The sequence below is a fragment of the Gymnoscopelus braueri genome (assembly GCF_963280865.1).
Source record: "Gymnoscopelus braueri genome assembly, chromosome: 16".
NCBI classification, from domain to species: Eukaryota; Metazoa; Chordata; class Actinopteri; order Myctophiformes; family Myctophidae; genus Gymnoscopelus; species Gymnoscopelus braueri.
In genome coordinates this window covers 32,242,738-32,254,808 of record NC_137616.1, presented here as the reverse complement: position 1 = coordinate 32,254,808, position 12,071 = coordinate 32,242,738, and the positions used below count along the sequence as shown (strand labels likewise).

Here is a 12,071-nt window from a genome sequence, read left to right as displayed (position 1 = left end):
CGATGCATCACAACTCGACGCCTTGTGAGTTTGTAAATTGGCTATTTTTTATATTTTTGTTCAAATAAAATAAAGTTCACTTTATGTGTATTTTATATGTACTAGTTTGCTTAGAAGTTAAAATGTTCTGAAATAAAGAAACTTTAATAAAAGTTTTTCTAATGAATGCGAACATGTTGAACTTCTCGACAAAACATCAGTCAAAACATTGGCCCAGCACTCTCTAGAATCGGGATTGGCATCGGGCACGAAAATCTGGCATCGCTTGGGCTTTAGAGAGGAGATAAGATGGGGAGATGAAGAGGACAGAAGGAAAAAAAACAGGAAACAGACATGACGTGCGTGCGCGCGCCCGCGTGTGTGCAGGTCTGTGTGTGTGGTCCACATATGTGCACGTGTCCGTATGTGAGAACTGTGCATCCACATGCTGAATGTGAATGAAGATTAGGAGCTTTCCCACCAGACCCATAAACACAAGGCCAGGGGTGGATGGGGAGGGGGGGGGGGGAGGGGCGCAGGGGGCTGTTGACGGACAGAACAAACAGGATTTGGTGGTTCTGAAGTGGTGCACTGAGGGGAGAATTCTGCTGACGGTGCATGTGAATGTGAATTCTTTCTGATGGGATGCATACACGCAGTAGGGCATTCACGAATAGTGATTTTTAGCATTCGAATTATTCGACCTATAAGTATTCGAATATTCGATTAATCGATTTGATTATAAAAAATAAAACAATAAAAAAATAAAAATTAAGTTTTTTTTTTCTTTTCTTTTTTTTCAATGGCATTGATGACTCGACTCAAGGAATGCGAGTTGACGTCACACCAGAGCTCACAGCTGCGTGTGTCTACTGTAGAAAAGCCACTAAAAAAAATATATAAAAAAATAAAAAATAATAAAAAAAATGTAATAGAATAATCGAATAGTGGTTTGATAGTCGAATAGTCGGTTTGATAGTCGAATATTTGAATATTATTTCGACTATTCTGTTAATGCCCTAACACGCACGCACTCACGTGTGCACGTGCAGTGGAGTGAGTACAGTTGTACTGTTATCCACGTTAACTCAGGCGTCCCTATTTTGGGCAATTATAAGTACTCAAATGTTTTAGTATCAATACTGCAATGCAGAAGTACTCTGTTACAAGCAAAAAATGACTTGAGTAAAAGTACAAAAGTATTGGTATCAAAATGTACTTAAAGTACCAAAAGTAAAAGTACAAAGATGTTTGAAAATAGCAGATCTACAAGCTCACAACGCGTCGCAATGCGACGCGTTGTGAGCTTGTAGATCGTCTATTTTCAAATAGCCTAGGTATGAAATAGGGTAATAGTGGTTAATGTATGTTTTATAATGTAATAAATTATATCTGCAAAGTAACTAGTAACTAAAGTTTTCAAATAATTGTAGTGGAGTAAAAGTACAATATTTGGACCCGAGATGTAGTGGAGTAGAAGTAAAAGTATTGGAAATTGGAAATACTCAAGTAAAGTACAAATACCTCAAAATTCTACTTAAGTACAGTACTTGAGTAAATGTACTTAGTTACTTTACACCACTGCAAAATTGTAAAAAAAATAAAAAAAATAAAAGATTGGCTATTTTAGATAATCTGTCGTACGACAAAGTATGTACAGTAGGGCTTACAGTAAGTGGTTAATTACATAGCTGAGGGGTGGAAGTGCTTAATGGGGGACAATCCCACCCGTTCAACTTTCCATTCATTCCCAGAGGCATGACAGAGTACGTCTTCAACACCATGCTCATTACTGATGTCAATGCACCCATTCACCATGAGGAACCAATGAGCGGAGGGAATGCATGCTCACGCTGCCACTAACAGGGAACCTGCTGTGTGTTACCGCATAATAGATGACCCTGCTAGTCCTCCTCCGAGACTGAAACTATCCATTATCTGCTTAGCGATTATTCTATCGATTACTTTTTTATAAATATATATATTATTTTATTATTATTATTAATATAATATATAGTCTTATTAACCACTTAAGAGTTTTATTCTTTGAATTGCGCCACGTTGCAGGCTATTTTCACTACTCGATAGAAAGTCTATTATTTGATTAAAATCAACATGGATTTAGTTAACTTTTGCAACTCTATCCTCCCTCTTTTCTCTTCAATTTTTTATTTAATAAAAAAATGTTGTACAGGCATGCCCTCTGCATATGTACTGTATACGTTACACAGTATATTAGCTTATTCTGTGAATACTAGGCAACCCTTGCATGAGTCTGCTTCTAAGTTAACGATGACTAACTACAATAATGGATTCTAAATCAAAACATCCACAACAGAATAATGAGTGTATTAATGAAAGAAGGAAATGCAACTTTAAAAAGGTTACTGAAAATGTAATCTGCAGACATGGGCTGAACTGGAGATGAACTATCGTACAGGTTCCTTCTATTCCACGAGGACAACTTTCAAACATTACATGACTAATATGCCAGTAAGTGCTGTTATACCGCTCATGGGAAAACATACACTACTTTTTCCACACTATATATGGAAACTTAGTCTAGACATATGTTTCTTTTTAACTTCTATAATTTGTATCCCTCGATTTTGTAACCCTTTTTTTTTTTCACCCGGTGCCAATTTGCTAAGTGATCCTGGGCACTACACTCCCCCCACCAGCCTAGCGAGGCCAGGGCCGAGCTCATGCCTCCTTCAATGCATGAGAGCCAACTGACCTTCTTGTCACCCGACAGGGGAGCGTTTCCCTGGTTGGACGTAGCGCGTGGAAGGAACACGTTATTCCAACCAGTTCCCTTCCCCTCCATCAGGCGCCCCGGCTGACCAGGGGGAGGCAGTATAGTGACCAGGATTACTACATGTTTTTGTGAGGGTATTAACTACCCTAGGAGACACGGGGAGAACATGCAAACTCCACACAGAGTAGGCCCTTTCGCCAACCCCACCTAGGGTATGGGGAAACATATGTTTCTATGGATAATTCCCTTCCAAAGAACTCCAATCCTCAACACCAAAACACGTCAGCACCACGCTAGGAATTGACTTAAATGACATGAATCTACAAATGAAATCCATTGGGGTATAATAAAACTTAAAACTTTTCCAAAGCTCACCGACCCTGAGAAACAATACAAAGGTCGTGAAAGGCTTTCCTTAACTTTACATGACCTCATTTCTTCATCCGCAGACCTGATTTGCTCTCCTCCACTGGCTGATTTGCTCTCATTGTCCCTCTATCTGTCACCCTTTGTTTGTCTCCTCTCTGGGTGGCAGTGGCTCAGGAGGTAGAGCAGGCGAGGTGACAAGTATGTGGAAGTGTCCTTGAGCAAGACACTAGACCCCTGGCTGACCCCGACCACCACACACATGCGTGCACGCACGTGCGCACACACACACACACACTCACACACACACAGAGCCCGACCGATGTCCGATTTTTTCATCTGATGATTTTGGAGTCCCAGCCCACCAATTACCGATGTTTCTGACTGATATTTGGTCATAAATGTGGAAATCAATTCCAATCAATTTGAAAAACTTTGGTTTGATTAAAGCGTTATGATTGATAAAAGCAGAATATGGTTGCCAGGTTGAAAGCGGTTAAAGATCTGGTCACATTGACTGCATAATTGCCGAAAGAGATAAAAAGAAAGTATGGCAAATAATGGCTGGACCGATATATTGTATCGCTCTGGTTCTAACACACACACACACACACACACACACACACACACACATAAACACACCTCTTTCTCCGTTTCTCATTGGCATGCAGTCGCGTTGTCTGATGCGGAGAGGCTGGGCTATACAGTGAAAGATAAGTCAGAAGTAACGTTCAGCGAGTGCAGAACAGTGCAGCCTTGTGATAAGGCTCTGTGGGGTACACAGTGTCCCCACTCCTAACACAGCACTATTTTAGCTGCAGGGACCATCTGACATCCTTTTTCATCCAATTAAACCAATATTATACAATGTGTGTGTGTGTGTGTGTGTGTGTGTGTGTGTGTGTGTGTGTGTGTGTGTGTGTGTGTGTGTGTGTGTGTGTGTGTGTGTTCCTAACGTGTCTGATATTCAGGAACAGCCAGTTCCTTGCAGCCAAAACTGGCCGATAACAACAACCTGTCGCGTGTCACGACCACACTTCCTGTCTGTCTGGCAAAGAAAAAGATATAAAGCAAAGAGAGGAGACACAAGAAGTGCACTGTTGGCATTTTGTCAGGAGACAACTGCTGCTGTTGCCGCACGCGCACACACACACAGACACACACACACACACACACACACACACACACACACACACACACACACACACACACACACACACACACACACACACACACACACACACACACACACACACACACACACACACACACACACACACACACACACACACACACACACACACACACACACACACACACACACACACACACACACACACACACACACACACACGCTGTCTGCCCACCCCCCACCACTGCAGTGGTACTGGCTAAGCAAAGCAAATGAATCACTTTCAATTCCAGGGCCAGCCAGACTCATTCCTCTTATTATGCCAGCCATGTCTCTATTCCTCTCTGCATCGCTCAGCTGCCTGGCATGACAGACAGACAGACAGACCACCCACCCAACCCACCCCATCCAGCCAGTCAGCCAGCCAGCCAGCCAGCCAGCTAGAGACTGTATTGAACAAGAGAATTACATAATGAGACATTTTACCTGATATGTTGCTTTCTTCTGGCTCGGTGGGGCTGATTATTTGTCAACTTTTCATTGTTTCATTGTGATCGAATGTTAAATCGTGTAAAGTGCAACGTTGAGAATTTGATTCAGTTTTGGATAGCACCACTATCACTAGCCTGGCATCTGTGTGTAATGTCTTTTACTAAGTCTGCAGTGCCCCAATGTCACAAAGACCATTTTCTATAGACCTACAGCTGCTGCACTTGGTCGATTACCAAAATGCCAGTTATGTTTCAGAACAATATTATGCTAATATTAAATTAGAGAGGAGAGGAGAGGGTCAAAGAGAGGAGAAGAGAAGAGGAGAGAAGAGAGGGGAGGAGTGGAGAAGAGTCAAAAACAGGGGAGAAGAGGTAAGGGGGGGGGGGGGGGGGGGTTATAAGGGTGGAGTCGGCAGCCAGCGAGGCAGAACCTGATTACCAGTGTGCCAGTAACAGACAGCGTGGTGGCACGGCACTGCACCACTGCAGAGCTGCTTCCTGTCGAGACGTCATGCACACACGCGCTCACCAGTACACACACATTCAGAATGTGTGCGACACACACAAGCACACAAACCACAAATACTCAGCAAAATGCTGCTTGCACCCCCTGACAGTCCCTGGCTGACTGAACAGAACACCCTGCAATGTAGCCTCCAGCCACAGCCAACCGAGAAACACCCAAAGACACACCCATCGGGGCCAATTTGTTTGTAGGGGACAAACACAAGAGCAGAAATTATGAGTATTCAAATAGTGGTTGCGTTTCAGCTCTCAGTGACACGCCTGACCTGTATGTGTTGAACATACACATTTATCTGCAACAATCTAACATGAATGAGCTTCTTTGCATGTGACAGGTGTAGGTGTACCGTCCGTGACTGCATGATTTGACTGGTACAAGCCTTGTCAAACTGCAAGGGTCAAGTGTCTATGACTGTGTGTGTGTGTGTGTGTGTGTGTGTGTGTGTGTGTGTGTGTGTGTGTGTGTGTGTGTGTGTGTGTGTGTGTGTGTGTGTGTGTGTGTGTGTGTGTGTGTGTGTGTGTGTGTGTGTGTGTCTGTCTGTGTGTGTGTGTGTGCGTGTTAACGTATAACATCTCCAAAATCTAGTCCTTCACCATATCCAAGCCCGTGGCTAACACACACAAAGGGCAAGCGAACGCCTCAAACCAGTAAGTAACCTAATATGAACAACAGAAAGGGGATATTTTGGCAAGTGTGTGTTTTTACATTTTGTAACAACATCCAAAAATAGCCAGAACGTCTGTGCATGTGGATGCCATGCATGCCATTGTTGTCCGCCTTGGAACCCTTCGCATCGGCAGACCAGGGCAGTCAATCCAGATGCCCCTCACCCTCATATATAAAATATATGATTTAAGAGCAAAATGGCCACTGTGTGAACATGGTCAATTGAGGAGGTGCAAGTTCAATTCAAGTCCATAAGCAGGATTCTGGTTCTATCTATAAACATCCGAATTTAGTGGAGGTTTAGTGAAATTGGAATTCAGTTATATGTCTGTTTTGACATAATACAGTTCTGCTTTACATTACAGCTTTGGGAAAGCCCTCTTTGTTGTACATGGGATAAAATGATGACTCAGCACAATATAACTTCTGTGTTGGATGTAGCGTGTCTGTGTTTGTGTGCGTGTGTTTGTGTGCGCGCGCGTGCGTGCGTGCGTGCGTGCGTGCGTGCGTGTGTGTGTGTGTGTGTGTGTGTGTGTGTGTGTGTGTGTGTGTGTGTGTGTGTGTGTGTGTGTAGCCTTGTGATAAGGCTCTGTGGGGTACACAGTGTCCCCACTCCTAACACAACACTGTTTTAGCAGCAGGGACCATCTGACATCCTTTTTCATCCAATTAAACCAATATTGTACAATGTTAGTGTGTGTGTGTGTGTGTGTGTGTGTGTGTGTGTGTGTGTGTGTGTGTGTGTGTGTGTGTGTGTGTGTGTGTGCATGTGCATGTGCATGTGTAAAGAAGGGTATTACATAACAAGGGGTTCACGGCACGCACACATACACGCACGATTGCACACACACACACACACACACACACACACACACAAGCACCTGTTGCACTGTAAGTCCTCATGCCACTCTGGGTTATGCCCGTGCAGCTCATAGAGAGCAGGCCTGTTTAGGGTCAGTCATGCTTTAATTCTGCACTGACAATATCCAGAGCCAAGCCTCCATCACCGGCCACTAGTGAATATTATTTGTGCTGAAGAGGCAGTGTTCTGCCAGTGCCTCAGACAGGGAGTGTTAGAACTTGAAGAAATCTAGGAAGAAACCAACGTACAACCTCACAACGTGTTGCATTGTAGATGAGCTATTTTCACTATTTTGAAAGGTTTTTAAGTTGTTTTTATTTATTTAAAAGGATTTTCGCCTACTAGAGGTACGAGCCACTACGCGGCCCTCACATCTAGAGTTCGGGCCCTACGTCGCACTGCCAATCGGACTGATATGCCCATATACGGAGATCTCTGTATCTTGTCAGTCCTTGTCCCTTTTATGCCCATTATGTGGAAATCCCTGATGTCATCAGTATATGCCCATATATGGGCATACCCCCTTTTGTGCCCATATATGGAGCTGATTGATTTGTTTGCGCCTGATGCCATGATGACACAGGTTAGACGACACACTCCATATTTGGGCGTAGCTGCATTGGGAACTCCTTATATGGTTATGGCTGAGTCATAGTGACATGGGCGTGACATCAGAGGTCCGCCGGCCCCTTAAGCCAATTCTAATATAGGATAATGAGAATGCCCAAAATAGGGATTGATTATTAATCAATTATTTTATCAAATTATCGATATTTGTTAATAACAGATTAAATTGATTATTTTGATTAATTGTTGCACCCCTAATTTATGACAGGAAATACCTGTATATCTGATTAGGTTGAAATTTGTTTAGGCTACTGCAAGTATGTCATGAGCCAAATTGACCCAAATGATCCATTCAGGTCCATTTCTAACCTCTTAAGAGTTATATTAATCCTGGATTGTTAACACCGGATTTTACTGTGTTCTTTGGAATCTAATACTGTATGATTCCTGTCGTTCAATGTGTTGCGCCTTGTTATATGATAAATCATAGTGAGTGATCAAAGTTTTCCTGGGCAGCCAGTAACTCTAGGACTCCAGTGGAGTTGTACTCGTAAAAAGACAGTGAAGCACTAATTTAGGTAACCTACAATCTGTAATAGAATAGTGCACGTAGCGTATAACTTTAAGTGTAGCTGTACGTTTGTAAATACAAAATGAACGCTTCAGTAATCCACAAAAAAAACAATTTGTTCGGAACACTTCAGTACACACCAATTCAACATTGTGGAGGTTTCACAGTCCCCACTGTTACTGGCCCACACAGATGATCATTCATTTTGCCAGGGTACTATAAATTCTACTACATTGTACATTGTAGCTTACTTCCTATGTTTATCATGATTCATAAAGCTCCCACAGAGAGAGAGACCTCCCTCTCTGTTCACAAATGTCAACATCAGAGGAAGGCCAGGCGGATCCACATCTCAATTGCAGCCAATCTCTGCTACACAGTGTGTGATGAAACAAAGGTCTTTGTTTAGGATGCCTTGTCAGAGGGGGGACCAGCTCTTATAATTTGCCTAAATACTCCTGGGAAATTATTAGTTTCATTCCAAAATGATATGCCATTAGAATCAGTGATTTTCTACTATGGTTTATCCTTGGATAAATAGAAATGGATAGGGCCTACAAATTTGATAAGACCATATTATCTGTACTTTTGAAATAGGCAGCCTTGGCTTTTGGACAATAGACAATTCATGAACTAATTCCTCTATGCCATGTGTCAAAAAAATATATGGTTTAAATTGTTACAATAGATAGATAGGCTCATTGTAAAATAATAGCATCAACTGACATTTCCAGGTGAACAAAAGTTAAAATTAAACAATAGATTGCAGTGCTCTTGTTCTCCATCCTTCCACTGCCCTCTGTTTTGTGCATTTCATCAATAGATGAATAAAGTAGAAATTACACAGGTTAAATTCATTGTTTTTTTTGGGGTACATGGGGTACAAAATAATCAAAATTATTAAGAGGCTCATCTCTTCTACTTGGCTAATAATAAGCAATAAGTTTTACTGCTGCAGATCGGGGCAGGGTCTGTACAAAAACAGGCACTGCGCCTTTAAGTCGAGAACCTGCTAGGGGAATCCTGAACATCCAAGAAGAAATAAAATAATAAATAAATCACATATCGATGAACTCACCGCCTGCAGTGGCATAAAAATGACAGCCATTCCCGCTGCTCACGATTCTTCCTCGATGTAAAAAAGACAACCGGCTCAAATCGGCCCCGGACAAGTGTTGGTAGCAACAGAACCGCTTGGTTTCATCTCCCAAGGTGTCTCCGTCTCATCCTCCTCGCATCGCATCAGCTCAGGACGGCCAGGCGCACTGCTGCCATCATGACCACGTCTGTACAAAAAAAGACAGTCTCAGCAACTATAACTGGCAGGCTTCCCCTCAGGTCTTTATAGTCTGTGTCTCGAAGTGGACCGGTTTCAAGTAATACGGGATGAGAGCTTGGTTCATCAAGAACGCTGTAATTCCCATAGCGATGATGGATAAGGAACATACACACTCACACACTGGCTGTAGGGGAGGCTTATTGCTGCTCTCTGTGCCGCAGCAGCAGCGCACACCACACTGTAGTCAGTCAGAGCCAGGTCCGGGCGGGGCGGGCGCTGCCGACGACACGCGTCACCAATGAAAAGCCCGCAACGAGTCCCCGTTTCCGGATAGATAGATACATGTGCTGCTGCTCTGGCTCATACCGGAGCCTTCTATTGGCTCTGGCTCACACCGGTTCGTGGAGGAAAAAAATGGTTCTCTCACATGGCGTTCACTGTGTGACGTACCTATAAAGTTTGAGGGTTAGGTTTTGCCCAAACTGCTGACTATGTTTGTGTGTGTGTGTGTGTGTGTGTGTGTGTGTGTGTGTGTGTGTGTGTGTGTGTGTGTGTGTGTGTGTGTGTGTGTGTGTGTGTGTGTGTGTGTGTGCGTGCGTGCGTGCGTGCGCGTGCGTGCGTGCGTGTGTGTGTGTGTGTGTCGTTGTAGATCTGCTAATGTCACAGATCTTCTCTTGTGGGGGTCCCTGACAAATCTTTTCAAAAGGGGGTCTGGTGGTGGCCCCCCAAATTATTTTGGGGGGCCACAGATGATTTAGCTTAATGTGCAACATTGTTTTCTCACTCAACAGTAAACAAAACAGCATACACTGTACAGGGTATCTACATATTTCTAAAGTGACAATTTAATATATTTTAAGACCTACACATCTACAGAGAGAGAGAGAGAGCTTAAAATAATAGAACAGAATGATTCTCAATATTTTATTATTTCAATGACAGTTTTATATGCATATGGCCAAAGACCCCCATTTGTTATGCCTACTTGTTTTCCCCTCTGTGACCCTAATATACTCAATGTTCTACGTTAACTCTGAGGATAATGGTTTCCATTGGTAGCCTACATTCTCTGGGTTGCAGACCAGTAAGGATCCATTTGGTAACTATCAATCATTTAGCTGAGGAACAGCTGGAACCCCCACAAGCAGGACCCTACTGAGAACCAGTTAAATAGAATATAGCCTACAGTATGTCACTTCAGTCTGTTCACATTTTGCCCAAAACAGGTTATCTCTCACTCTGAACCCCAAGCTTGGTAAAGATAAGTTTACACAAATAATAGCCTCCATTACTGTGTCCCATTTTGAAATGTGATCTAACATCATTTTACCAATGTCGGGAATGTGTAATACCCTTTTTTACTACTGCTTCACCTTACTCTTGAAACCTGCTCTCTACACTGACCTCTGATGTAAGCCAAAACACAAGAAGCTACCCTGTATGCAGGGTTCTATTTGGAAAACAAAAACAAAGGAGGGGATATTTTCTTAACCACTTAAGTCCTGTATTCTTATTTGTGTGACAATTAGAAAAAATAGCCGATAGTGGCACATTGTGAGCTGGTGGATTGGTTGGTTCTGCTGTTTCTGAATTAAACATTAATTCATTCATTTATTTCAATCTACTACTTTTCGAAAACATCTATGATTTATTGTTCATTGAGATAGTTGGATTTGTTTTTCATTTATTTTTGTATTTTAACTTTTATTGTTTTATTGTGACTTTTCTTTCTTGTATGATGTTTCGAAACAAATACAAAACGATATCAAAAAAACATAAAAATCAAACATATCAGACAACCTACATTTCCCAAAAGGAGACGCATGTATTTAATTCAGTCTGTCCGGAAGCAGGGATAAATATAACATATGTAGCCTATATCCCTGCTCAGTTATGTCCAGTTTATAGAACAGAATCAACCAACAAGGCTATAGTGAGGACTTACTCATTATACCTTTCAGGAATTCTGCTGATGCTCTCATCCAGAATGATATATAATGACATTTCACTCACAGTATAATACGTATACATTCCTAGATCACGATGCAAGCAAACAATTAGAAAGGACTGGAGGAGTCACAGCCGCAGTAAACAGATAATACCCTGATCCGACAACAGGTCATACAAGATAGGAGAATGCGCATCAGTCCGGTTTCACTACAGGGTCACAGAAAACCTTAAATACTGGTTGCTTTCTTGAATAGACGGTTTGTCATTTGACGCCAGACCCCAGAGATATTATAAGAATATTTTCCAAGCATATAGTTTACGGCTATAGTTAGTAAAGAAAAATAAATAAAATAGGAAGAAGCAAAAACCTGTTTACGGTCCTGTGCTCTAAAAACGTCAACTGGCAACATAACAGTCTTCAAGCAGGCTGTGGAACAGTGTAGGCTACATTTTCTTATCCCTGATTTGTTGATGAGCACCACGGAGGCAGTGATCTGCCCATAGAACTACTGTATAGTAATATTAAAACAGACCTTGGCCATGCAGGCAATCAGTGTTTTATTCACAGTGATTATCTTGTATAAGTACACTCAAATAGCACCCGAGGAAGTGCACAGTAAAATCCTCAATGTTAAAGTATCGATTTTTAACTCTGAGTGTACAAATGTAACCAAATGGGCCCATACGGCAGTGGTGTCTCAAACTTTTCATATCAATGACCCCCACATTGATATGTATTGGCCACCCAGACCCTCATCTTCCTATAATTTGAGTAACCTCTGTCTGTCCGTCCGTCTGTCTTGGGTCGTGTGTCTTGGGTGGGTCGTCTGTGCCCGATCAAACTGCGCATGCGTCGCATCCAATCCAGCCGCGACACACACGCTGGCTCTGTGTGTGCGCATGCGTCGCATCTACAGCCCCACA

The 12,071-nt window shown here is 42.5% G+C and overlaps 1 protein-coding gene across 1 annotated transcript in view; it reads right to left on the bottom strand.

Moving 5' to 3' along the window:
* tnfrsf21 (tumor necrosis factor receptor superfamily, member 21) overlaps positions 1-9,395 on the bottom strand; it is a 60,583-nt gene extending 51,188 nt beyond the window's left edge. Inside the window, exon 1 of the mRNA XM_080453988.1 lies at positions 8,997-9,395. Within this exon, the coding sequence (XP_080310114.1) occupies positions 8,997-9,026 (30 nt within the window). The 5' untranslated portion in view covers positions 9,027-9,395. The remainder of the gene's footprint in view (positions 1-8,996) is intronic.
* Positions 9,396-12,071: the final 2,676 nt, after the last annotated feature.